General features: G+C 47.3%; 1 protein-coding gene across 5 annotated transcripts in view; it reads right to left on the bottom strand.

Moving 5' to 3' along the window:
- The window catches only part of LOC129830971 (CUB and sushi domain-containing protein 3-like), a 759,188-nt gene that overhangs the window by 15,836 nt on the left and 717,783 nt on the right, over positions 1–25,569 (bottom strand). For all 5 annotated transcript variants that reach the window (XM_055893871.1, XM_055893869.1, XM_055893870.1 and 2 more), the window contains exons 61-63: positions 14,396–14,569; positions 10,176–10,249; positions 5,153–5,264 (exon numbers count right to left, since the gene is read on the bottom strand). In XM_055893871.1, the coding sequence (XP_055749846.1) occupies positions 5,153–5,264; positions 10,176–10,249; positions 14,396–14,569 (360 nt within the window). The remainder of the gene's footprint in view (positions 1–5,152; positions 5,265–10,175; positions 10,250–14,395; positions 14,570–25,569) is intronic.

Genomic DNA, 25,569 nt, shown 5'->3' with positions numbered 1-25,569 from the left:
ACTGCAACTGCTACTGCTACTACTTCTACTACTACTGCAACTGCTACTGCTACTACTGCTACTACTACTACTGATGCTGCTACTACTACTACTATACTGCAACTACTGCTACTGCTTTTACCACTGCTACTACTACTTCTGCTGCTACTACTACAACATCTTCTGCTACTGCTACCACATCTACTACTACTGCTATTGCTACTACTACTACTACTGCTGCTACTACTACTGCTACTGCTACTGCTGCTACTACTACTGCTGCTACTACTACTGCCACTACTACTGCTGCTACAAATACGACTACTATTGCCGCTGCTACTACTACTACTACTACTCCTACTGCAACTGCTACTACAACTGCTACTACTGCTATTACCACTGTTACTACTACTGCTGCTCCTGCTACTTCAACTACTGCTACGTCTGCTGCTACTGCTACTACATCTACTACTACTACTACTGCTGCTACTACTACTACTACTATTGCCGTTGCTACTACTACTACTACTGCCGTTGCTACTACTACTACTATTGCCCCTGCTACTACTACTACTACTACTACTACTATTGCCACTGCTACTACAACTATTACTGCTACTCCAACTGCAACTGCTACTGCTACTACATCTACTCCTGCTGCTACTACTACTACTACTAGGTTTACTACTACTGCGACTACTACTACTAGGTCTACTACTACTGCTACTACTACTACTAGGTCTACTACTACTGTTACTGCTACTACTACTACTACTACTACTCCAACTGCAACTACTACTACTGCTATTACCACTGCTAATACTATTGCTGCTACTGCTCCTGCTACTTCAACTACTGCTACTACTGCTTCTACTACTCTTGCTACTGCTACTACTGCTCCTGCAACTGTTACTGCTATTGCTGCTACCAGTACTGCTGCTACGACTACGACTACTACTTATGCTGCTACTATTACTGCTACTACTACTGCTACTACAACTGCGATTACTACTAATACTACTACTACTACTACTACTTCTGCTGCTACTACTACTGCTACCACTACTACTTCTGCTACTGCTACTACTGCTACTACTACTACTACTGCTACTACTACTACTACTGCTACTACTAATACTACTGCTACTAGTACTACTACTGCTACTACTACTGTGACTGCTATTACTACCACTACTACTTCTTCTGCTGCTACTGCTACTATTATGTGCTATATTCTTGACAGTCAGTGATGCTGTCGTTTGAAGCTGTGACTGTGTGAGAAACATAACAACAACACACACAGTGACTTGGTTGGTAAAGTCACCCCTGTTCTGCCAACTGGCTTGACTTACTCCCAGCCTACCTTGCTCTGTGAATCTTTAACAGTGTCAGTCTACTGGTCAGAGACCGACAACATGGAGGGAGGTGGAGGGGTGAGTGCTTGGCCATGGTGTGCCGCAAGAGTAAAGTGTGTGTGTGTACTGTATGTGTGTGTGTGGTGATGGGTGGAGAGAGGGAGACCGGCTGTATGGGGAGATAAGACTAGGGCCTGCCTTCCTCTCCTCCCTGGGATAGGTGACACAAAGAGAGAGAGACCAAAACTGAAAGAGAAAGAGAGAGAGAGACCGAGGGAAAGACCGAAACTGAGAGACCGAGAGAGAGACCGAAACAGAGAGAAAGAGAGAGACCGAAACTGAGAGAACGAGAGAGACCGATACAGAGAGAGACTGAGTGAGAGAAAGGACACCACCACCACCACCATCCCCTCTTTACCCGCCATCTCACCCCACCTGACCCAGCCTCACCCTATCCCCATGGAGGTAGCTGAGTGGGTAAGACTACCCTGAGGGGGACTGACTGACAATCCGCATGAAATAGGATCAGTGTGTGGATGGCAGTGTCCCAAATTGCACCCTATTCCCTATATAGTGCACTACTTTTGGTTATAGGGTCACACACTGCCAAGCTTCATAGTCATATTTAATAACTGCCACTTTGAAAATGAATTAACATTATTTGAAACATAGAGGGTTATTTTCTTCTCTCAGTCACAGCAGGTGAGCTGGGACGCTGGAACCCTGGGACATAGGGATTTTTAAGCCTTGAGACAATTGAGACATGGATTGTGTATGTGAGCCATTCAGAGGGTGAATGGGCACGACAAAATATTTAAGTGCCTTTGAACAGGGTATGGTAGAACCAGTGCCAGGCGCACCGGTTTGTGTGAAGAACTGCAACGCTGCTGGGTTTTTCACACTCAACAGTTTCCCGCATGTATCAAGAATGGTCCACCACTCAAAGGACATCCAGCCAACATTACACAACTGTGGGAAGCATTAGAGTCAACATCCAGCATCCCCGTGGAATGCTTTCGACACCTTGAAGAGTCCATTTCCCGACGAATAGAGACTGCAACTCAATATTAGGAAGGTGTTCCACAGGGATGCTGTGACACAGAGAGAAGAAAATGACCCTCTATATTTCAAATCCTGTGAATTAATTTTAAAGTGGCAGTTATTAAATATGAATATGAAGCTTAGCAGATTGTGCCACTGTCATTTAAACAGAAATGAAGCCTTTGGATCGTTATAGCAGGCGCTAACGTTGCTAGTTGGAGATAGTTCTGCCATGATCCTTTTGAGAGCCTTGTTACCTAGGAAACAGCCAACTGCTAATATTCAAGCAAAACTCTTTCAAAACACCTGCATTTAATCGCCTGCAAGACTCTTATGTCTGACATACGATATAAGCCACGCTCACTGGACCTCAATACAGCAGAACCATGACAAACTAGTGTGGTTAGAACCACTTCACATGTATTTCTCACTCTCTGTCTACAGAGGGACAGTAGGGGTGTGACCGGACGTCATAGAGGGACAGTAGGGGTGTGACCGGACGTCATAGAGGGACAGTAGGGGTGTGACCGGGCGTCATCGAGGGACAGTAGGGGGTGTGACCGGACGTCATAGAGGGACAGTAGGGGGTGTGACCGGACGTCATTGAGGGACAGTAGGGGTGTAACCGGGCGTCATCGAGGGACAGTAGGGGGTGTGACCGGACGTCATAGAGGGACAGTAGGGGTTGTGACCGGGCGTCATAGAGGGACAGTAGGGGGTGTGACCGGACGTCATAGAGGGACAGTAGGGGGTGTGACCGGCCGTCATAGAGGGACAGTAGGGGGTGTGACCGGCCGTCATAGAGGGACAGTAGGGGGTGTGACCGGACGTCATAGAGGGACAGTAGGGGGTGTGACCGGGTGTCATAGAGGGACAGTAGGGGGTGTGACCGGACGTCATAGAGGGACAGTAGGGGGTGTGACCGGGTGTCATAAAGGGACAGTAGGGGGTGTGACCGGGTGTCATAGAGGGACAGTAGGGGTTGTGACCGGCCATCATAGAGGGACAGTAGGGGGTGTGACCGGGTGTCATAGAGGGACAGTAGGGGGTGTGACCGGGCGTCATAGAGGGACAGTAGGGGGTGTAACCGGACGTCATAGAGGGACAGTAGGGGGTGTGACCGGACGTCATAGAGGGACAGTAGGGGTTGTGACCGGGCGTCATAGAGGGACAGTAGGGGGTGTGACCGGACGTCATAGAGGGACAGTAGGGGGTGTGACCGGCCGTCATAGAGGGACAGTAGGGGGTGTGACCGGCCGTCATAGAGGGACAGTAGGGGGTGTGACCGGACGTCATAGAGGGACAGTAGGGGGTGTGACCGGACGTCATAGAGGGACAGTAGGGGGTGTGACGGGGTGTCATAGAGGGACAGTAGGGGGTGTGACCGGACGTCATAGAGGGACAGTAGGGGGTGTGACCGGGTGTCATAAAGGGACAGTAGGGGGTGTGACCGGGTGTCATAGAGGGACAGTAGGGGTTGTGACCGGCCATCATAGAGGGACAGTAGGGGGTGTGACCAGGTGTCATAGAGGGACAGTAGGGGGTGTGACCGGGTGTCATAGAGGGACAGTAGGGGTTGTGACCGGGCGTCATAGAGGGACAGTAGGGGGTGTGACCGGGCGTCATAGAGGGACAGTAGGGGGTGTGACCGGCCGTCATAGAGGGACAGTAGGGGGTGTGACCGGACGTCATAGAGGGACAGTAAGGGGTGTGACCGGGCGTCATTGAGGGACAGTAAGGGTTGTGACCGGCCGTCATAGAGGGACAGTAGGGGGTGTGACCGGACGTCATAGACGGACAGTAGGGGGTGTGACCGGGTGTCATAGAGGGACAGTAGGGGTGTAACCGGGCGTCATCGAGGGACAGTAGGGGGTGTGACCGGACGTCATAGAGGGACAGTAGGGGTTGTGACCGGGCGTCATAGAGGGACAGTAGGGGGTGTAACCGGACGTCATAGAGGGACAGTAGGGGGTGTGACCGGCCGTCATCGAGGGACAGTAGGGGGTGTGACCGGCCGTCATAGAGGGACAGTAGGGGGTGTGACCGGACGTCATAGAGGGACAGTAGGGGGTGTGACCGGGTGTCATAGAGGGACAGTAGGGAGTGTGACCGGGTGTCATAAAGGGATAGTAGGGGGTGTGACCGGGTGTCATAGAGGGACAGTAGGGGTTGTGACCGGCCATCATAGAGGGACAGTAGGGGGTGTGACCGGGTGTCATAGAGGGACAGTAGGGGGTGTGACCGGGTGTCATAGAGGGACAGTAGGGGTTGTGACCGGGCGTCATAGAGGGACAGTAGGGGGTGTGACCGGGTGTCATAGAGGGACAGTAGGGGGTGTGACCGGGTGTCATAGAGGGACAGTAGGGGCTGTGACCGGGCGTCATAGAGGGACAGTAGGGGGTGTGACCGGGCGTCATAGAGGGACAGTAGGGGGTGTGACCGGGCGTCATAGAGGGACAGTAGGGGGTGTGACCGGGCGTCATAGAGGAACAGTAGGGGTGTGACCGGGCGTCATCGAGGGACAGTAGGGGTGTGACCGGACGTCATAGAGGGACAGTAGGGGGTGTGACCGGGCGTCATAGAGGGACAGTAGGGGGTGTGACCGGCCGTCATAGAGGGACAGTAGGGGGTGTGACCGGGTGTCATAGAGGGACAGTAGGGGCTGTGACCGGGCGTCATAGAGGAACAGTAGGGGGTGTGACCGGGTGTCATAGAGGGACAGTAGGGGGTGTGACCGGCCGTCATAGAGGAACAGTAGGTGCTGTAATGTGACTCACGGATGCACTCTGGCTGGGAGCCGCTCCAGGTAAGGTCAGCCTGACACAGCCGGGTGGTGGAGCCCTGGAGCAGGTGACCCGGCTGGCACTGGAACGCCACCATGCTGCCCACCTGTGTTAGAGTAGAAACACACAGGTGAGTGCACCTGATTTTACAATAGGGACAGAGGTATAGAAACACACAGGTGAGTGCACCCACATGTACAATAGGGACAGAGGTATAGAAACACACAGGTGAGTGCACCCACATGTACAATAGGGACAGAGGTATAGAAACACACAGGTGAGTGCACCCACATGTACAATAGGGACAGAGGTATAGAAACACACAGGTGAGTGCACCCACATGTACAATAGGGACAGAAGTATAGAAACACACACACAACAGGTTAGGATCTACAGTATGTAATTATAGTACCAATGACATAAAGAGTAGTTTACACTCTCTCATTCACACTAATCTCAGATGTTTATAATGATTCAAAAGAGACTTGGAATAGGAGTGCTTCCATTCAAAGGCCAGTTTGATTTCAAATGTTGATTTTGATATCAATCTTGATTTTGATATCAAACAAAGGCTGTGTGGACAGATGTACACGTCAAATATTGAATCCCTGTGAAAGGTTTTGTTTAAACAGCATAAGGTTACATCAAACAACACGTTCCCTGGTTATTTTTCTGTCTGTCTGTCTGTCTGTCTGCCCGCCTGTCTGTCTGCCACAGACTGATCATTGATCACTAATGCCTTTTCACAGAGCGACACATCAGGTAAGCTCTTGTCAGCTCTTTTCAGTCCTCTCAACCTTCCCGTGCTTTGCTTGCATGTGTGTGTGTGTGTATGTCCATGCGCGAATCTGTGTGTGTGTGTCTGTGTGCTCATCTCAGTGTGTGTGTGTGTAGAAGCATGTGTGTGTATGTGCAAATCTGTGTGTGTGTCTGTGTGCTCATCTCTGTGTGTGTGTCTGTGTGCTCATCTCTGTGTGTGTGACATTAAACCAAGTGACAGTCAGGGGAGTGAAATATGAAAACGTGTCATGGAATGACACAGTGGCTTCACACATTTATTGATTAACACGTCGTCCCCGGCACTGGAACATGGTCTAACGAGTAATAGACACAGGGCCTTATCTCTGGAATACATTATCTCCTTCACTCTGCTTCAATATCATTAGGCTGCAGCCAGCAAGTCCTCCTCTCCATCTCTCTCTCTCTCTCTCTCTCTCTCTCTCTCTCTCTCTCTCTCTCTCTCTCTCTCTCTCTCTCTCTCTCTCTCTCTCTCTCCTCTCTCTCTCTCCTCTCTCTCTCTCTCTCTCTCTCTCTCTCTCTCTCTCTCTCTCTCTCTCTCTCCTCTTCTCTCTCTCTCCTCTCTCTCTCTCTCTCTCTCTCTCTCTCTCTCTCTCTCTCTCTCTCTCTCTCTCTCTCTCTCTCTCTCTCTCTCTCTCTATTCAAATGAGACAAATGATTAATGGGTGTGAAAAGCCTGATATTTCATTGTTCTCTCTGAAGCCTGGGCATGACTTGACCCCAAACTTTACATTAAGGCTTGAATTCTTAATGCCAGTGCATTTGGGCAAGAACCCTCACCCGTTCTCCTCCTCCTTCCTCGCACTCCTCCTCCTCCCTCTCCCTTCTTGTCCCCTGGCAAATTTTTTCGTAAAGTTATTTCATGGCAAGAGCCCTAACACACTTCTCCTCCCCCTTCCTCCCTCCTGCTCCTCCTCCCTCTCACTCCATGTCCCCTGGCGAAAATATTCGTAAACTTAATTCATGCTACAAAAAGCGGCAGTTATTCTCCATGTCTTAACTTAATGAGGAGGAGCTACTGAAATAGCAGGGAGGGATAACTGTACCCCTCTCACTTTTCCTTCTGTCATCTGTGTGTTCTTTTTTTGTGTGTTGATTTTTACAGTGGAATAGTAACTCTGCATGTATCATGTATGTATCCCACCAACGTAACTCTGTACACAGTATAATGCACTAGTGTTTACAGGTACGTCTAGAATAGATTGGACATTTCGTAGAGTCTGCCCTAGATAGATGCCTTCTATCTAATACACTGTGTATGATGCAACAGCACCACAGGCGAGAAGGTGAACACCGTGGTGTCTTTGCCTACATTCTGCTCTTCACTTTTATGCCATTTTATATTTGCTAACTTTCTTTTTGATAAAAAATTAGAGGCAAGCCATGCAGCAAATGTGTCTCCCTTTTCAAATCAATGCGATTTGCGGTACAGTTTTACCCTGTTTATCACTCCTAACAACGTAAACACAGCTCTGTTGGTGGGGGAAAGTCGTAGCGTTTTAAGGCTCATTAGGGACATGAAACGGAGGGAGGACTGCTTGTGTTCGCAGTTCATGCTGTGTAGACACCCTAGGACTCCAGAACAGTCAGAAGCACACACACACACACACACACACACACACACACACACACACACACACACACACACACACACACACACACACACACACACACACACACACACACACACACACACACACACACACACACACACACATGCATGTGTGCACACACACATACATACATATAAATAAAACACAAAGGAAAATGAAACCTTGTAAACACAAACATAGTTTCTATTCTCAGCAGCTATCCTGTTTTCTGGTTTGCTGGTGATATTTCTAAAACAGTAATGGACAACATGGTAAGGTGTTTCATACCTTTTTTGTTCTTTAATTAACATTTCTGTGAAATATCCACAATCACCATCCTTATCACCATGATTGACATGACATCATCATCATTGACATTCATATTGTCACAGTCATTATGGTCTCTGTTCAGACAAAACATGCAGAGATCTCAAGTTTAAACAACTCAAATACCAGACGGAATTTGCATATAAGTAATGAACATATTCATAGTCTCATTTGCATTTCATTAGCCAAAGAAAAATTCCCCTTGAGAAAATTATTTTATGTGACTTTGTCTAGCAAGAGCATTGTCCCTAAACCAATGTTTTGCCATTCGGCCACAATTTATAATTATTGGGATATTATCTTTTTTACCTATAGTGTTATGGCTTTGTCCAGAAGGTATGAGACTGCATGAGCTTGGTGTGTGAATGAGAGGCTAGACAATCTGGACCCTCTCGTTCTAAAATTATCCACCGGCATTGTTGCAACCCCCATTACCAGTCTGTTCAACCTCTCTTTTGTATCGTCCGAGATCCATAAAGATTGGAAAGCTGCCGCGGTCATCCCCTCTTCTAAGGGGGTGACACTCTAGACCCAAACTGTTATAGACCTATATCCATCCTGCCCTGCCTTTCTAAAGTCTTCGAAAGCCAAGTTAATAAACAAATCACTGACTATTTCGAATCCTACCGTACCTTCTCCGCTGTGCAATCCGGTTTCCGAGCTGGTCACGGGTGCACCTTAGCCACGCTCAAGGTCCTAAACGATATCATAACCACCATCGATAAAAGACAGTACTGTGCAGCCGTCTTCATCGACCTGGCCAAGGCTTTCGAATCTGTCAATCACCGCATTCTTATCGGCAGACTCAACAGCCTTGGTTTCTCAAATGACTGCCTCGACTGGTTCACCAACTACTTCTCAGACAAAGTTCAGTGTGTCAAATCGGAGGGCCTGTTGTCCGCAACTCTGGCAGTCTCTATGGGGGTACCACAGGGTTCAATTCTCGGGCCGACTCTTTTCTCTGTATATATCAACAATGTCGCTCTTGCTGGGGCTGATTCCCTGATCCACCTCTACGCAGACGACACCATTCTGTATACATCTGGCCCTTCTTTGGACACTGTGTTAACAACCCTCCAAATGAGCTTCAATGCCATACAACACTCCTTCCGTGGTCTCCAACTGCTCTTAAACGCTAGTAAAAAAAAAACGCCCGCCCGACTAGCATCACTACTCTGGACGGTTCTGACTTAGAATATGTGGACAACTACAAATACCTAGGTGTCTGGCTAGACTGTAAACTCTCCTTCCAGACTCATATTAAACATCTGAAATCCAAAATTAAATCTAGAATCGGCTTCCTATTTCGCAAACAAAGCCTCTACTCATGCCGCCAAATATACCCTCGTAAAACTGACTATCCTACCGATCCTCGACTTTGGCGATGTCATTTACAAAATAGCTTCCAATACTCTACTCAGCAAACTGGATGCAGTCTATCACAGTGCCCTCTGTTTTGTCACCAAAGCCCCTTATTACCACCGACCACTGCGACCTGTATGCTCTAGTCGGCTGGCCCTCGCTACATATTCGTCGCCAGACCCACTGGCTCCAGGTATAAGTCTATGCTAGGTAAAGCTATGCCTTATCTCAGCTCACTGGTCATGATAACAACACCCGCTCCAGCAGGTATATCTTACTGGTCATCCCCAAAGCCAACACCTCTTTTGGCCGCCTTTCCTTCCAGTTCCCTGCTGCCAATGACTGGAACGAATTGCAAAAATTGCAGAAGCTGGAGACTTATATTTCCCTCACTAACTTTAAACATCAGCTATCTGAGCAGCTAACCGATCGCTGCAGCTGTACATAGCCCATCTGTAAATAGCCCACCCAATCTACCTACCTCATCCCCATATTGTTTTTATTTACTTTTCTGCTCTTTTGCACACCAGTATTTCTACTTGCACATCATCATCTGCTCATCTATCACTCCAGTGTTAATTTGCTAAACTGTAATTACTTTGCTACTATGGCCTATTTATTGTCTTATCTCCTCATGCCATTTGCACACACTGTATATAGACTTTTTTTTTCTTCTATTGTGCTATTGACTGTATGCTTGTTTAAAATTAAATAGATACATATTTGAAGGGTATCTACTTAAGGACTTCACAACACATTCATAATCAGTACACAACACATTCATAATCAGTACATAACACATTCATAGATAGTACATTACCTAAATATCTTCAGTATGCAATCTGACTGTTATAAGGCTATGAGTTTGAATCAGGTTCAGTCTCTCAGGCTTTACTGTAGACCCACCCACACATGTACAGTATGTGTTCATAAAATACCTTGAAGCCATAGGTTCTGTTCAGAGAACCGTAGCGAGGTGTCCCTGGGTTCTCACAGGTAGTACGGGTCGGTTCTGAGAGAAGAAGACAAAGGAGAAAGTTTGTATAATATTATCTTAGAGACCTTTAACTATGTACAGTATCTCTGGCTGGGGATGCAGCCTATGCAGGCACTTGAGACATACAGTCTGCCGTCCAAATGACACCCTATTCCCTCTATAATGCACTAACTTTGACCAGGGCCCATTGGACTTTGGTCAAAAGTAGTGCACTATATAGGGAATAGGGTGTCATTTGGGACACAGTTACAGTAACAGCTATTGTTCCCAATGATTGGGAATGTGCTTCTACACCTGCATTGCTTGCTGTTTGGGGTTTTAGGCTGGGTTTCTGTACAGCACTTCGAGATATTAGCTGATGTAGGGCTATATAAAATAAACTTGATTCAACAAAGCTTACTGCAGTCATACCCAGCCTAAAACAGAGGTCAAATCAAATCAAATTTTATTTGTCACATACACATGGTTAGCAGATGTTAATGCGAGTGTAGCGAAGTGCTTGTGCTTCTAGTTCCGACAATGCAGTAATAACCAACAAGTAATCTAACCTAACAATTACACAACTACTACCTTATACACACAAGTGTAAAGGGATAAAGAATATGTACATAAAGATATATGAATGAGTGATGGTACAGAACGGCATAGGCAAGATGCAGTAGATGGTATAGAGTACAGGTGTATGGTATAGAGTACAGGTGTATGTCATTGTGTGATTGCGCGTGTGATTGCGCGTGTGCGCGTGTGTGTGCACGTCCGTGTGAGTGCTTATGAAGGTGGTTGAGAAATGAATTTATCTCCGTCATGAGTGTGTTTCGTTAAGTACAGCAGCTGCAGCAGTACTGTAACAAAACAACCAAACAGTAAGAGTCTTTAAAATACTAGGCAGAACACCCAGTAGGGGGCAGTGTTACTGCAGAGTTGCAGCAGCGTCGGGCCCAGCTGTGTGGCTGTGTGGAGGGAAGCAGCATCATTAGGATGTAGAGGACATCCTCGGCCTGACGCATAGACCTGGATTCAATGCAGCCTCAGAAAACGACAGCAACACACACCTCCACCACTGCCTGCCTAGCTAACCCACACAGCAACGTGCCATAGCTAACACTATCGTGTCTGCCTCCTCTCTTCTGTATGAAAACGGAATCATACAGAAATGCAGTCTGGGAAATTATTGTGCGAACAAAACATAATTAAGTGAAAACAATAGTTTGCGCCTGTCAAATGAGGCCTGTCTGCACAGAACCCGTTTTGGTTCAATTACATAAATACCGCCTCTCCCCACCCTCCCTCCCCACACTCAGACACACACACTCAGACTCAGTCACACATACAAATAACCCCCTCCCCTCCCTCTCCACTCCACACACTCACAGCAGGGACATCTCATCCCAAGCAATTCTCATCATCCTGAGAGGTCCGTCTTGGAATATATGGCATTTCATGAATACTACATATTTATGAAGACAGTATTTCTCCTATAATGTGCCTCTGTACCTTTGTGGATATTTCTACTCAAACAATATGTGTTGCATGTTGTGATGTGATAACATTATATGAGACTACTTTGTCAATGCCTTATCAGTTACAGTCAAGATTATCTTAAGGTAACTGTATGTCATAAGAATGCCTTTTCAATATGATAACAGTTAAAGGGGCAATCTGCATTTTGAACCAATAAAAAAAATGCAGATTGCCCCTTTAACCATATTTTGACAAAGGACTACATAGCACTGTCATACCAGATGACATAAACAGTCATGGCATCTGATGAACAGCATATGACAACAGAATTGACACACACAGCCATGTCACAAACAATGTTTAGATCAGCTAGTTAGCTATGTTCAAAACTAGTCCAAATATTTCCCTCTACATTTCAGCATATAGACACATCTGTAGGCCAATCAGTCTGATAATTGAGCCTCATTGATTTCAAGAGTCAAATAGGGGGTGCTTATATTTGTCTTGTTTAACCTGTACAGAGTATAGTGAAATGGAAATGTGTTTTTTGCATATCCCCCTCCCCCTGAGACACCCTCGGAAAGTGGGGTCACAGCCAGGGATCAGTGACCCTGGAGGAATTAGTGTTAAGTGCCTTGCTCAAGGGCAGATTGGAAGATTTTTTACCTAGTTGGCTCGGGGATTGGAATTAGCAACCTTCGGTCACTGACCCAACGGTCTAACCACCAGCGCAATCCGGTACCCATAAATTACAGCCACCATAATGAGCTGTACTGTAAACTCAGGCTACCCTCAATGTTCATTTCTGTAGTACAATACACGGTTGCCCAGTACTAAACAGATAACAACTGACTTGTTGCTAATGGTCTAATGATCCAGTGACAAAAGGGGCATATGACTTGAATATTAAATGAGTGAAATAAAGACAATTATCAGTTAGTCATATGGATGTGTGAAGGGTGTCTCATTTAAGCACCTCATCCAGGTCCCTAATCAGATAAGGATTCAGGAGAAGTCTCACAGACACTAGATAGATAATTACAGATCTGAAGACAGCAGGTAAGTTAAAGATGCCAGGAAAGGGAGGACATCAAACATATACTATATGATATGAGTGACAACTGGGGTTGCAACATGCTAGTAACTTTCTCAAAATTCACTAGTTTTGGAAGATGACTGGAATCAGGATGGAACAAGCAGGAAATCTGGGAATACTCCAATTAGTATTTCTAGAAAAATTTGGGAATTGGGGTAAAGATACCGAACTTTTGCAACCCTAGTGACAACAAAGCCCGCGGGCTAGTTTCCTGGACACAGATTAAGCCTAGTCTTGGTCTAAAAAAGTCGAGCTTGTTGACAATATATCCTCCAAACACCGGCTTCGAGAGCATGTTCACTTTATACAACGGGTAAATGGTAAATAATGTATGGTGTCATTTTGGAGTAACGTTCTCACTCATCATTAGTCACGATAATTATTCACAAGCTTGATGTAGTCATTGCGTTCTATGCATATGGGACCAAATACTTAACTTTTTATTACTTTAATACTTTAATACAATTGTCCCAATACTTTTGGTCCCCTAAAATGGGGGGACTATGTACAAAAAGTGCTGTAATTAATAAACAGTTCACCCGATATGGATGGAAATACCCTCAAATATAGCTGACAGTCTCCACTTTAACCTCATAGTCATTGTATCATTTCAAATACAAAGTGCTGGAGAACAGAGCCCCCAAAAACAAAAATGTGTCACTGTCCCAATACTTTGAGCTCACTGTACATGCAGAAATACAGATATTAAAACAAATAATTCTGAAAGTCACCCTGCAATAGAGCATGCTGGGTAATATTATATATGGCTCTACGTAGAACCCTTCTTGCCTTCCAAAGAATCATCAAAGAAACCTTTCTTCCAAAAAGGGTTCTTCAGATCAAAAATGGTTATTGGTAGGATACTATCCCCCCACATAGAAAAAAATCTATGAGTATACGCTAAAGCTAGAAGTGAAACTAGAAACTAGACAATGGTATCAGCCAGCTGTGAAGGCTAGGGCCAGGAGAATGTCACTAGTGTGCCCCTGATGGGACTGAATCCCCCTACAGCAATTCCTACACACTTCATATCTTGACAGGCTCCATTCTTCTCCCCCGTCAATACACTCTCTCCTCTCGGAGGGCACTAAAAAGAATGACCCTGCCTTTTCTGGAATACTCTTATCAATAAGAGATGTGTGTGGAGGTTAGCACTGCAGCCATTATAGTGCACTACTTTGACAACGGCCCATAGGCTTCTGGTCAAAAGTAGTGCACTATATATGGAATAATGTGCCATTTGGGACGTAGTCTTGGTATACCTCAGGTGGCCCAGTGTCAGAGGGAGGACATTGATTCCAGTTGTTTGATGTAGTTAAATACTTTACAAGCTGTGCTTCAAGGCACGCAAAGAACGCTAGAAATAGGAAACAGAGATGATGTACTCTAGAGGAATAAAGAGAGGGGCAGAAAGGTTATGGGTGTGTATATACACTGAGCATACAAAACATATTGAGTAAAGCAAATAAAAATGCAGTAATGACGCTTTGGGGCCAAGTATCACACATAGGACAGTTGTACACCCAGTTGTATACGCTGTGTGACCCTCACGCTTTGTGGGACACGGGCCCACACACACAGACACACACACAGTAGATGCTTACCTATACAGCGAGGCTGGAATCCGCTCCAGGAGCCGTCGGCTTGGCACATGCGTGTAGTGGAGCCCACCGGGAGATAGGGGGCGGTACAGCTGAACAACACCTCTGACTGGAAGATGAAGCTGCGTCCCTCTCTGGAGCCATAGGCAGGCACACCAGGGTCCCCACAGAACTTGGCTAGAACAACAGATCAAGAATAGGAGATCAAAATAGACATGAAAAAAACACACAGGAGCAGTGTTACCGGCTTCTCCCCCGGCGCGGTGTTGATTGAACTTCAGCAAGAAGAGAGCGGAAATTAGACCAGAAAAGTCTAAATACCCACACAAGAGTAAAGTCACCGTGTTTTGCCCCTGTGCGGGTTCGCTCCTCCTGCCACAGTATCTCTTTGTATCTGCGATCCTAGCAGGTACCATGGGAGAAGAAGATGGAGTCTTACAGACCAGACAGACATGAATGACATCGACCCTCAAAGGGCTCAAAGCGGTCGTTGAGTGCTGACCATCTGTGGCTGTCCAGCAAACACTTGGTCAGTCCAGAAAGAATCCATAATTGATGTTGACGTCATGCTTGGCTGATACATTATAAATGTGCCAAGCAAGACTCCCTCTCTTACTGTCTGGGAACTAGGAGGACTACAAACTTGACTTTTTCTTGATGAATAATAGATACACTGTCAAGATATAAAAAAGAGAGGAAGAGGAAGAGAGAGCAGAGAGGGGTTTTGAGAGAGCAAGAGACCAGAGAGAGTAGACAGAGATGTAAAGAGAAGAAGAAGAAGTAGAAGAAGAGGAGGAAGAAGAGGAAGAATACAAATAAAAGTGTGCTCCCTGCAAGTTTACAAAGTCACAGGCAGTCATACTTTATTTTATTCCCATAGCTGCTGCTGCACGTTGCTTCACTGACCTTTTAACATGCTCTCCCCTTCACCCCTCCAGCCCTCTACATCCTCCTCCCCTTCACCCCTCCAGCACTCTACATCCTCCTCCCCTTCACCCCCTCCAGCCCTCCGACCCTCTACATCCTCCTCCCCTTCACCCCCCATCCCTCGTATCCTCTACTTCATCCTCCCCTTCAACCCCTCCACCGTCTACATCCTCCTCCCCTTTACCCCTCCACACTCTACATACTCCTCCCCTTCACCCCCTCCAGCCCTCCACCCTCTACATCCTCCTCCCCTTCACCCACTCCACCCCTCCAGCCCTCTACATCCTCCTCCCCTTCACCCCTCCAGCCCTCTACATCCTCCTCCCCTTCATCCCTCCAGCCCTCTACATCCTCCTCCCCTTCACCCTCTACATAGTCCTCCCCTTCCCCCCCTCCAACCCTCTACATCCTCCTCCCCTTCACCCCCTCCAGCCCTCCGACCCTCTACATCCTCCTCCCCTTCACCCCCCAGCCCTCGTATCCTCTACTTCATCCTCCCCTTCAACCCCTCCACCGTCTACATCCTCCTCCCCTTTACCCCTCCACACTCTACATACTCCTCCCCTTCACCCCCTCCAGCCCTCCACCCTCTACATCCTCCTCCCCTTCACCCACTCCACCCCTCCAGCCCTCTACATCCTCCTCCCCTTCACCCCTCCAGCCCTCTACATCCTCCTCCTCTTCAACCCTCCACCCTCTACATCCTCCTCCCCTTCACCCCCTCCAGCCCTCCACCCTCTACATCCTCCTCCCCTTCACCCACTCCACCCCTCCAGCCCTCTACATCCTCCTCCCCTTCAACCCTCCAGCCCTCTACATCCTCCTCCCCTTCACCCCTCCAGCCCTCTACATCCTCCTCCCCTTCATCCCTCCAGCCCTCTACATCCTCCTCCCCTTCACCCTCTACATAGTCCTCCTCTTCCCCCCCTCCAACCCTCTACATCCTCCTCCCCTTCCCCCCCTCCAACCCTCTACATCCTCCTCCCCTTCACCCCCTCCAGCCCTCCTACCCTCTACATCCTTCCCGCTTCACCCCCTCCAACCCTCTACATCCTCCTCCCTTCACCCCCTCCAACCCTCTACATCCTCCTCCTCCCCTTCACCTCTCCACCCCTCTACATCCTCCTCCCCTTCACCCCCTCCAACCCTCCTACCCTCTACATCCTCCTCCCTTCACCCCCTCCAACCCTCTACATCCTCCTCCCCTTCACCCCCTCCAGCCCTCTACATCCTCCTCCCCTTCTCCCCCTCCAACCCTCTACATCCTCCTCCCCTTCCCCCCTCCAACCCTCTACATCCTCCTCCCCTTCACCCCCTCCAGCCCTCCTACCCTCTACATCCTTCCCCCTTCACCCCCTCCAACCCTCTACATCCTCCTCCTCCCCTTCACCACTCCACCCCTCTACATCCTCCTCCCCTTCACCCCCTCCAACCCTCCTACCCTCTACATCCTCCTCCCTTCACCCCCTCCAACCCTCTACATCCTCCTCCTCCCCTTCACCTCTCCAACCCTCTACATCCTCCTCCCCTTCACCCCCTCCAGCCCTCTACATCCTCCTCCCCTTCACCCCTCCAGCCCTCTACATCCTCCTCCCCTTCACCCCTCCAGCCCTCTACATCCTCCTCCCCTTCATCCATCCAGCCCTCTACATCCTCCTCTTCTTCAACCCTCCAGCCCTCTACATCCTCCTCCCCTTCATCCCTCCAGCCCTCTACATCCTCCTCCCCTTCACCCCTCCAGCCCTCTACATCCTCCTCCCCTTCACCCCTCCAGCCCTCTACATCCTCCTCCCCTTCATCCATCCAGCCCTCTACATCCTCCTCCTCTTCAACCCTCCAGCCCTCTACATCCTCCTCCCCTTCATCCCTCCAGCCCTCTACATCCTCCTCCCCTTCACCCCTCCAGCCCTCTACATCCTCCTCCCCTTCACACCTCCAGCCCTCTACATCCTCCTCCCCTTCATCCATCCAGCCCTCTACATCCTCCTCCTCTTCAACCCTCCACCCTCTACATCCTCCTCCCCTTCAACCCTCCAGCCCTCTACATCCTCCTCCCCTTCACCCCTCCAGCCCTCTACATCCTCCTCCCCTTCACCCCTCCAGCCCTCTACATCCTCCTTCCCTTCATCCCTCCAGCCTTCTACATCCTCCTCCCCTTCACCCTCTACATACTCCTCCCCTTCCCCCCTCCAACCCTCTACATCCTCCTCCCCTTCCCCCCTCCAACCCTCTACATCCTCCTCCCCTTCACCCCCTCCAGCCCTCCTACCCTCTACATCCTTCCCCCTTCACCCCCTCCAACCCTCCTACCCTCTACATCCTCCTCCCTCCACCCCACTACATCCTCCTCCCCTTCACCCCCTCCAGCCCTCCTACCCTCTACATCCTTCCCCCTTCACCCCCTCCAGCCTTCCTACACTCTACATCCTCCACCTCCACCTCTCCACGCCTCTACATCCTCCTCCCCTTCACCCCCTCCAGCCCTCCTACCCTCTACATCCTTCCCCCTTCACCCCCTCCAGCCTTCCTACCCTCTTCATCCTCCCCCCCTTCACCCCCTCCAACCCTCATATCCTCTACATCCTCCCCCCTTCAACCCCTCCAGCCCTCCTACCCTCTACATCATCCTCCTCCCCTTCACCTCTCCACCCCTCTACATCCTCCTCCTCTTCACCCCCTCAACCCCTCCGCCGACTCTCATTTGAAGCCCTGTCTGATGACCCACTGGGGCAGGCAGATAAGAACTAATTAATTATGTGCAGATTACTAACGATTACCCCCTCCGCTCTTCACTCTGTCATACGGAGACTGACAGATGGGTTGGCAGAGGCTGAGAGACAAGTAGGTAAACTAAACATGAAGGTGAGTGGGTGAATTATGATTCCCTGGGTGTCTTTCTGTATAGAAAATTCTCCAGGTGTAGAATTGATGGTTGGGTCTTCTGATGTTCAAATGTACTTTCCAAGGTCTCTGAGTTATGAACTTATAGGTGAATTGTGATTCTCTGGCTTGTTGTATGCCAGAGACCGAATCCTCAATAGGTGTAGGAAAGATGGTTGAATCATCTGATGTTCAAATATGTCTTCTAAGGTTTCTGAGTCGGAGAGAAAAAAACAGTGGCATCGGAGTTAATTCCCCTGCATTATTTATAATTCCTTCTAACAACGGGACTGAAGCCTTGTCTCAGCAAGACTGAAACTTTTTTAAACAAAGGCTTTCACAAATCCCCGATTGTAAACGCAGCAGACATTGTAACTTTTGAGCAGAGTTCCAAGGAGATGGCACTGGTTTGAGAAAATCTGCCAAAAATATATAACCACCTAATGTAGAGTGACTTGTTCTCCCTTCAGTTCTGTGTACGTGTGTGTGCTTGTGTGTGTGATTGTATATGTGTGGTTGTGTGTGTGTGTGTGAGCGAGCGCTAGTGTGTGTTTGGACGTTTGGATTGTGTATGAGGGTGATTGCTATATGTGTGTGTGCGTGTGTGTCTTGCTCATACTTTTTGGGATGATTCAGCAGCTGTCCACTTGTCTGTCATTGGGCACAGCTGCTCATCATGGTGGAATCCCTCTACTTCCTGCCTCCCATCACCTGCCCTTTAACAGGAGGCCTCTGCTTGTCTTTTCAATTCAATACCATGTTATCTGCAGTACATCACAGTTCCCCTACATTTTGGGTCAAATCAAAGCGATGGAGAATCGAGGGACATGAATGCCCAAACGATCGAGGGTGACTGATGTCCCTACAACAGGGGGAAGTTCGTCAGACCAGACCAAGGGCTTTATGAATGGCCGCTTCCTCCTCTAACTCAGCTGTCAGTCAACCAACCAATGACACCAAGAACCTTGGGATATGTTTTTGTTCCTCTACAGTGGAGAGCAAGGTGACAGTGTAGCATTCATTCTGAAGCCATTTGTTTCAAATGCAGTGTCGGATACCAGATCACCTGCTTGAACGGAAAAAAACAGAACTATAATCCACCAAAGACACAACTTTTTTCAGTTGCACTTTAATGTGCAGTGCTGACTTAACAGGGTAACAAATCCAATCAAATTTTATTTGTCACATGCTCCAAATACAACAGGTACAGTGAAATGCTTACTTACAAGCCCTTAACCAACAGTGCTGTTCAAGAAGAGTTAAGAAAATATTTACCAAGAAGACTAAAATAAAGTCATAATAAAAAGTAACACAAGAAGAATAATGAGGCTATATACAGGGGGCCGAGTCAGAGTGCCAGTCAGTGTGCGGGGGTACAGGTTAGTTGAGGTAATTTGTACATGTAGGTGGTGGTGAAGTGACTATGCATAGATAATAAACAGCGAGTAGCAGCAGTGTCTGGTGGCGATTTTATTAATTGTTCAGCAGTCTTATGGCTTGGAAGCTGTTGAGGAGCCTTTTGGTCCTAGACTTGGGGCTCCAGTACCGCTTGCCGTGCCGTAGCATTGAAAACAGTCTATGACTAGGGTGGCTGAAGTCTTTGACAGTTTTTAGGGCCTTCCTCTGACACCGCTTGGTATAGAGGTCCTGGATGGCAGGCAGCTTGACCCCAGTGATGTGCTGGGCCGTACGCACTACCCTCTTGTCATGACGTTGGCCTGGGGGTAGGTTTATGACAGTCATAAATACCTCTCCCCCCCCCCCCCCCCGTTCCTCTCCCTACTCTACTGATGTGACATTAGAAAGCCATAGAGCCATAGAAAGCCATAACATAGAGATTCTGGGAACATCAGAAGTTGGTGGGGAAATTAACTATATTCTGGTAATCCGACCAACTGAACATATGAGGTGGTACTGAAGGTATATTATGTCAGTTCGGTTGCCCTCTGGCACATTCTCATCAATGATAGAATGACATAAACTCTACTGTGGAAAGTCTAAACATCAGAGGTATCGGATTCACATGGAATTGTTGTTTAATTCAAATGTTTGAATATGAAATTATTTGTGAAGATGAAATTTAATTTTAGCTTCCAAATGAGAGATTTGGGTTTTCATAAATTTGCTCAACCTGTGGCCCGCCCCTGTGAAGAGACATGGGTTACAAACTTTTCAGACACACCCCTCTCCCTCCACTATATAAGCCATTGACGAAGATTTAACCTTCGGTTCCGGGTACATTAGGGTGACAATCCCTTGTCAGAATGGTTCAGGTAATCACTACCGAACGAAACCAACCTCAGCATGAGCTTTGGTTGCGACTGGTATGAACTTTGAAATCTTATTGACTATAGAAGTGATACCTCCTAGACGTTGTAAGCAACAGCAGCTGCAAACGTAAATTAGGACAGACAGAGTATCCAGTCTACCACTCAGCGCAGCAACAGACATTCTTCAAAGGACAACGGACCCGGTTGGGCAACACGGCCTTCCATCTACTACCAACCTACTGAAGCGCAGCTCAGAGTAAATATTTATTGCATTTTCCTTTTCCAAATGGGCGGTAATTTAGAATGCATTTATTGTATTTATGATAGCACAGCTTCGCCCTTTGTTCCTCAGTCTTCCCGCTCTTTCACTAAAACCCAGCCCCTTTTCTTTTGCGTAACAAGCTGTCATATCTGTTCCGCCCGCTAGGGACGTTTTCCTTTATGACGCCAATTTGTAATCAAGTTATGATTTAATTGTGTATGTGTGATTCTGTGTGATTAGTTAGTTATTTAGTAAATAAATAATTAAACCCAATTTTGTATTGCTGATTCAACTTGTTAGCCAGGGTTCGTGAAGATAACCAAGAATTTACAACTTTCAGATGAGACTGAATAAGATGACGAATAATATTGACTGCTATTGATGTAAAATATTATTAGGTCTTTAAGAGTTTATTCGGAAGATAACAGCTCTATAAATATTATTTTGTGGTGCCCCTCCTCTCTAGATAATTATATTTACATGATTAGTTCAATCAGGTAATATTAATTACGGAGAAAGTATTTTATAGAATAGCATGTCATAACACTTAATCCAGCATAGCAAAGACACGACACACTGTAGGGCCTTGCAGTCGGAGGCCGAGCAGTTGCCACACCAGGCAGTGATGCAACCCGTCAGCATGCTCTCGATGGTGCAGCTGTAAAACCTTTTGAGGATCCGAGGACACATGACACATCTTTTCAGTCTCCTGAGGGGGAAAAGGTTTTGTCGTGCCCTCTTCACGACTGTCTTGGTGTGCTTGGACCATGTTAGTTTATTGGTGATATGGACGCCAAGGAACTTGAAGCTGTCAACCTTCTCCACTACAGCCCCGTCGATGAGAATGGGGGCATGCTCGATCCTCCTTTTGCTGTAGTCCACAATCATCTCCTTAGTCTTGATCATGTTGAGGGAGAGGTTGTTGTCCTTGCACCACACGGTCAGGTCTCTGACCTCCTCTCTCCTGATCAGGCCTACCACTGTTGTCTCATCAGCAAACTTAATGATGGTGTTGGAGTTGTGCCTGGCTGTGCAGTCATGAGTGAACAGGGAGTACAGGAGGGCACTGAGCACGCACCACTAAGGGGCCCCCGTGTTGAGGATCAGCGTGGCGGATGTGTTGTTACCTACCCTTACTGCCTGGGGGCGGCCCATCAGGAAGTCCAGGATCCAGTTGCAGAGGGAGGTGTATAGTCCCAGGGTCCTTAGCTTAGTGATGAGCTTTGAGGGCACTATGGTGTTGAATGCTGAGCTGTAGTCAATGAATAGCATTCTCACATAGGTGTTCCTTTTGTCCAGGTGTGAAAGGGCAGTGTGGAGTGTAATAGAGATTGCATCATCTGTGGATCTGTTGGGGCGGTATGCAAATTGGAGTGGGTCTAGGGTTTCTGGGATAATGGTGTTAATGGGAGCCATGACTAGCCTTTCAAAGCATTTCATGGCTACAGACGTGAGTGGTACGGGTTGGTAGTCATTTAGGCAGGTTACCTTAGTGTTCTTGGGTGTTCTTGGAGGTCTGCTTGAAACATGTTGGTATTACAGACTCAGACAGAGAGAGGTTGGTCAGCACATGCTCGGAGTACACGTCCTGGTAATCCATCTGGCCCAGCGGCTTTGTGAATGTTGACCTGATTAAAGGTCTTACTCACATCGGCTGCAGAGAGACACAGTCATCCAGAACAGCTGATGCTCTCATGCATGTTTCAGTGTTACTTGCCTCGAAGCGAGCATAGAAGGTATTTAGCTCGTCTGCTAGGCTCGTGTCACTGGGCAGTTCTTGGCTGTGCTTCTCTTTGTAGTCTATAATAGTTTGCAAGCCCTGCCACATACAACGAGTGTCGGAGCCGGTTTAGTATAATTCAATCTTAGTCCTGCATTGACGCTTTACCTGTGTGATGGTTCGTCGGGACGGCATAGCGCGATTTCTTATACGTTTCCGGGTTAGATTCCCACTCCTTGAAAGCGGCAGCTCTCCACTTTAGCTCAGTGCAAATGTTGCCTGTAATCCATGGCTTCTGGTTGGGGTATGTACGTACAGTCACTGCGGGGATGATGTCCTCGATGAACTTATTGATAAAGCCAGTGACTGATGTGGTGTACTCTTCAATGCTATCGGAAGAACTCCGGAACATATTCCAGTCTGTGCTAGCAAAACAGTCCTGTAGTTTAGTATCTGCTTCATCTGACCACTTTTTTATAGACTGGTGCTTCCTGCTTTAATTTTTGCTTGTAAGCAGGAATCAGAAGTTATGGTCAGATTTGCCAAATGGTGTGCGAGGGAGAGCTTTGTACGCGTTTCTGTTTGTGGAGTAGCGGTTGTCTAGAACTTTTCCCTCTGGTTGCACATTTAACATGCTGATAGAATATCGGTAAAACTGATTTAAGTTTCCCTTTATTAAAGTCCCCGGCCACTAGGAGCACCATCTCTGGATGAGCTTTTTCCTGTTTTAGTGCCAGCCTCGCTCTGTGGTGATATGTAGACAGCTATGAAAAATACAGATAAAAGCTTTAGGTAGATAGTGTGGTCTACAGCTTATCATGAGTTACTCTACTTCAGGCGAGCAAAACCTTGAGACTTCCTTAGATATCGTGCACCAGCTGTTTTTTACATAAATGAATAGGCCCACACCCCATGTCTTACTGTTGTTATATCCTACCGATAGAGTGTATAACCCGCCAGCTCTATGTTCTTAATGTTGTCGTTCAGCCACGACTTGGTGAAACATAATATATTACAGTTTTTAATGTCCCGTTGGTAGGATATACGTGCTTTCAGTTCGTCCCATTTATTTCCCAGCGCTTGAACGTTAGCTATCAGAACAGAAGGAAAGGGCAGATTAGCAACTTGTCACCTGATCTTCGCAAGGCACCCTGATCTTTTCCCTCGAAACCTCAGTTTCCTTCTCCAGCGAATCACAACATTATGTACAAAATAATTTACGAACAACGCAAAAAAACAAAAACAAAATAGCATGATTGGTTGAGAGCCAATAAGACGGCAGCCCTACCCTCTGGCGCCATCATAAAACAACAGGGAAATAACACTGTAACAAGATGGAAATAACACGGTAATAAGAGAGAAATATCAGGAAACAACAGGGAAAGAACACGTAACAAAAGGGAAATAACAGTAAACAATGGGGAAATAACACAGTAACAACAGGGAAATAACACGATAACAACAGGGAAATAACACGGTAATAAGAGAGAAATATCAGGAAACAACAGGGAAATAACACGGTAATAAGAGAGAAATATCAGGAAACAACAGGGAAAGAACACGTAACAAAAGGGAAATAACAGTAAACAATGGGGAAATAACACAGTAACAACAGGGAAATAACACGATAACAACAGGGAAATAACACAGTAACAACAGGGAAATAACACAGTAACAACAGGGAAATAACACAGTAACAAATAACATTTTATTGTCACATACACATGGTTAGCAGATGTTAATGCGAGTGTAGCGAAATGCTTGTGCTTCTAGTTCCGACAGTGCAGTAATATCTAACAAGTAATCTAACAACTCCCCAACAACTACCTAATGCACACAAATCTAAAGGGGTGAATAAGAATATGTACATATAAATATATGGATGAGCGATGGCTGAGCGGCATAGGCAAGGTGCAATAGATTGTATAAGGTACAGTATATACATATGAGGGCGGTGCAGTTGCGGTTGAGGGCGGTGAAGTTGCCGTACCATGCTGTGATACAGCCCGACAGGATGCTCTTGATTGTGCATCTATAAAAGTTTAGCAGTGTTTTAGCTGACAAAGACAGATTTCTTCAGCCTCCTGAGGTCGAAGAGGCGCTGTTGTGCCTTCTTCACAACACTGTCTGTGTGGGTGGACCATTTCAGTTTGTCTGTGATATGTACGCCGAGGAACTTAAAAAAACTTTCTCCGCTGCTGTCCCTTCGATGTGGATAAGAGGGCGCTCCCTCTGCTGTTTCCTGAATTCCATGATCATCTCCTTTGTTTTGTTGAGTGAGAGGTTGTTTTCCTGACACCACACTCCGAGTGCCCTCACTTCCTACCTGTAGGCTGTCTCGCCGTTGTTGGTAATCAAGCCCACTACTGTTGTGTCGTCTGCAAACTTGATGATTGAGTTGGAGGCGTGCATGGCCATGCAGTCGTGGGTGAACAGGGAGTACAGGGGGCCCCAGTGTTGAGGGTCAGCGAAGTGGAGATGTTGTTTCCTACCTTCACCACCTGGGGAAAGCACGTCAGAAAGTCCAGGATCCAATTGCACAGGGCGGGGTTGAGACCCAGGGCCTCCAGCTTGGTGATGAGCTTGGAGGGTACTATGGTGTTGAATGCTGAGCTGTAGTCAATTAACAGCATTCTTACATAGGTATTCCTCTTGTCCAGATGGGTTAGGGCAGTGTGCAGTGTGATGGCGATTGCATCATCTGTGGACCTGTTGGTGCGGTATGCAAACTGAAGTGGGTCTAGGGTTGCAGGTAAGGTGGAGGTGATATAATCCTTGACTAGTCTCGCAAAGCACTTCATGATGACAGAAGTGAGTGCTACGTGGCGATAGTCATTTAGTTCAGTTACCTTTGTCTTCTTGGGTACAGGAACAATGTTGGCCATCTTGAAGCATGTGGGGACAGCAGACTGGGATAGGGAGCAAATTAACATGTCCGTAAACACACCAACCAGCTGGTCTGCGCATGCTCTGAGGACGTGGCTAGGGATGCCGTCTGGGCCAGCAGCCTTGCGAGGGTTTAAATGTCTTACTCACGTCGGCCATGGAGAAGGAAAGGGGCGCAGTCCTTGTTAGCGGGAAATAACGCGCTAACAACAGGAAAATAACACAGTAACAA

Source organism: Salvelinus fontinalis, chromosome 32 (genome assembly GCF_029448725.1).
Source record: "Salvelinus fontinalis isolate EN_2023a chromosome 32, ASM2944872v1, whole genome shotgun sequence".
In the NCBI taxonomy this organism is placed as follows: Eukaryota; Metazoa; Chordata; class Actinopteri; order Salmoniformes; family Salmonidae; genus Salvelinus; species Salvelinus fontinalis.
Note: the sequence above shows the minus strand (reverse complement) of the source record. Positions and strands in the feature narration are given on the sequence as shown.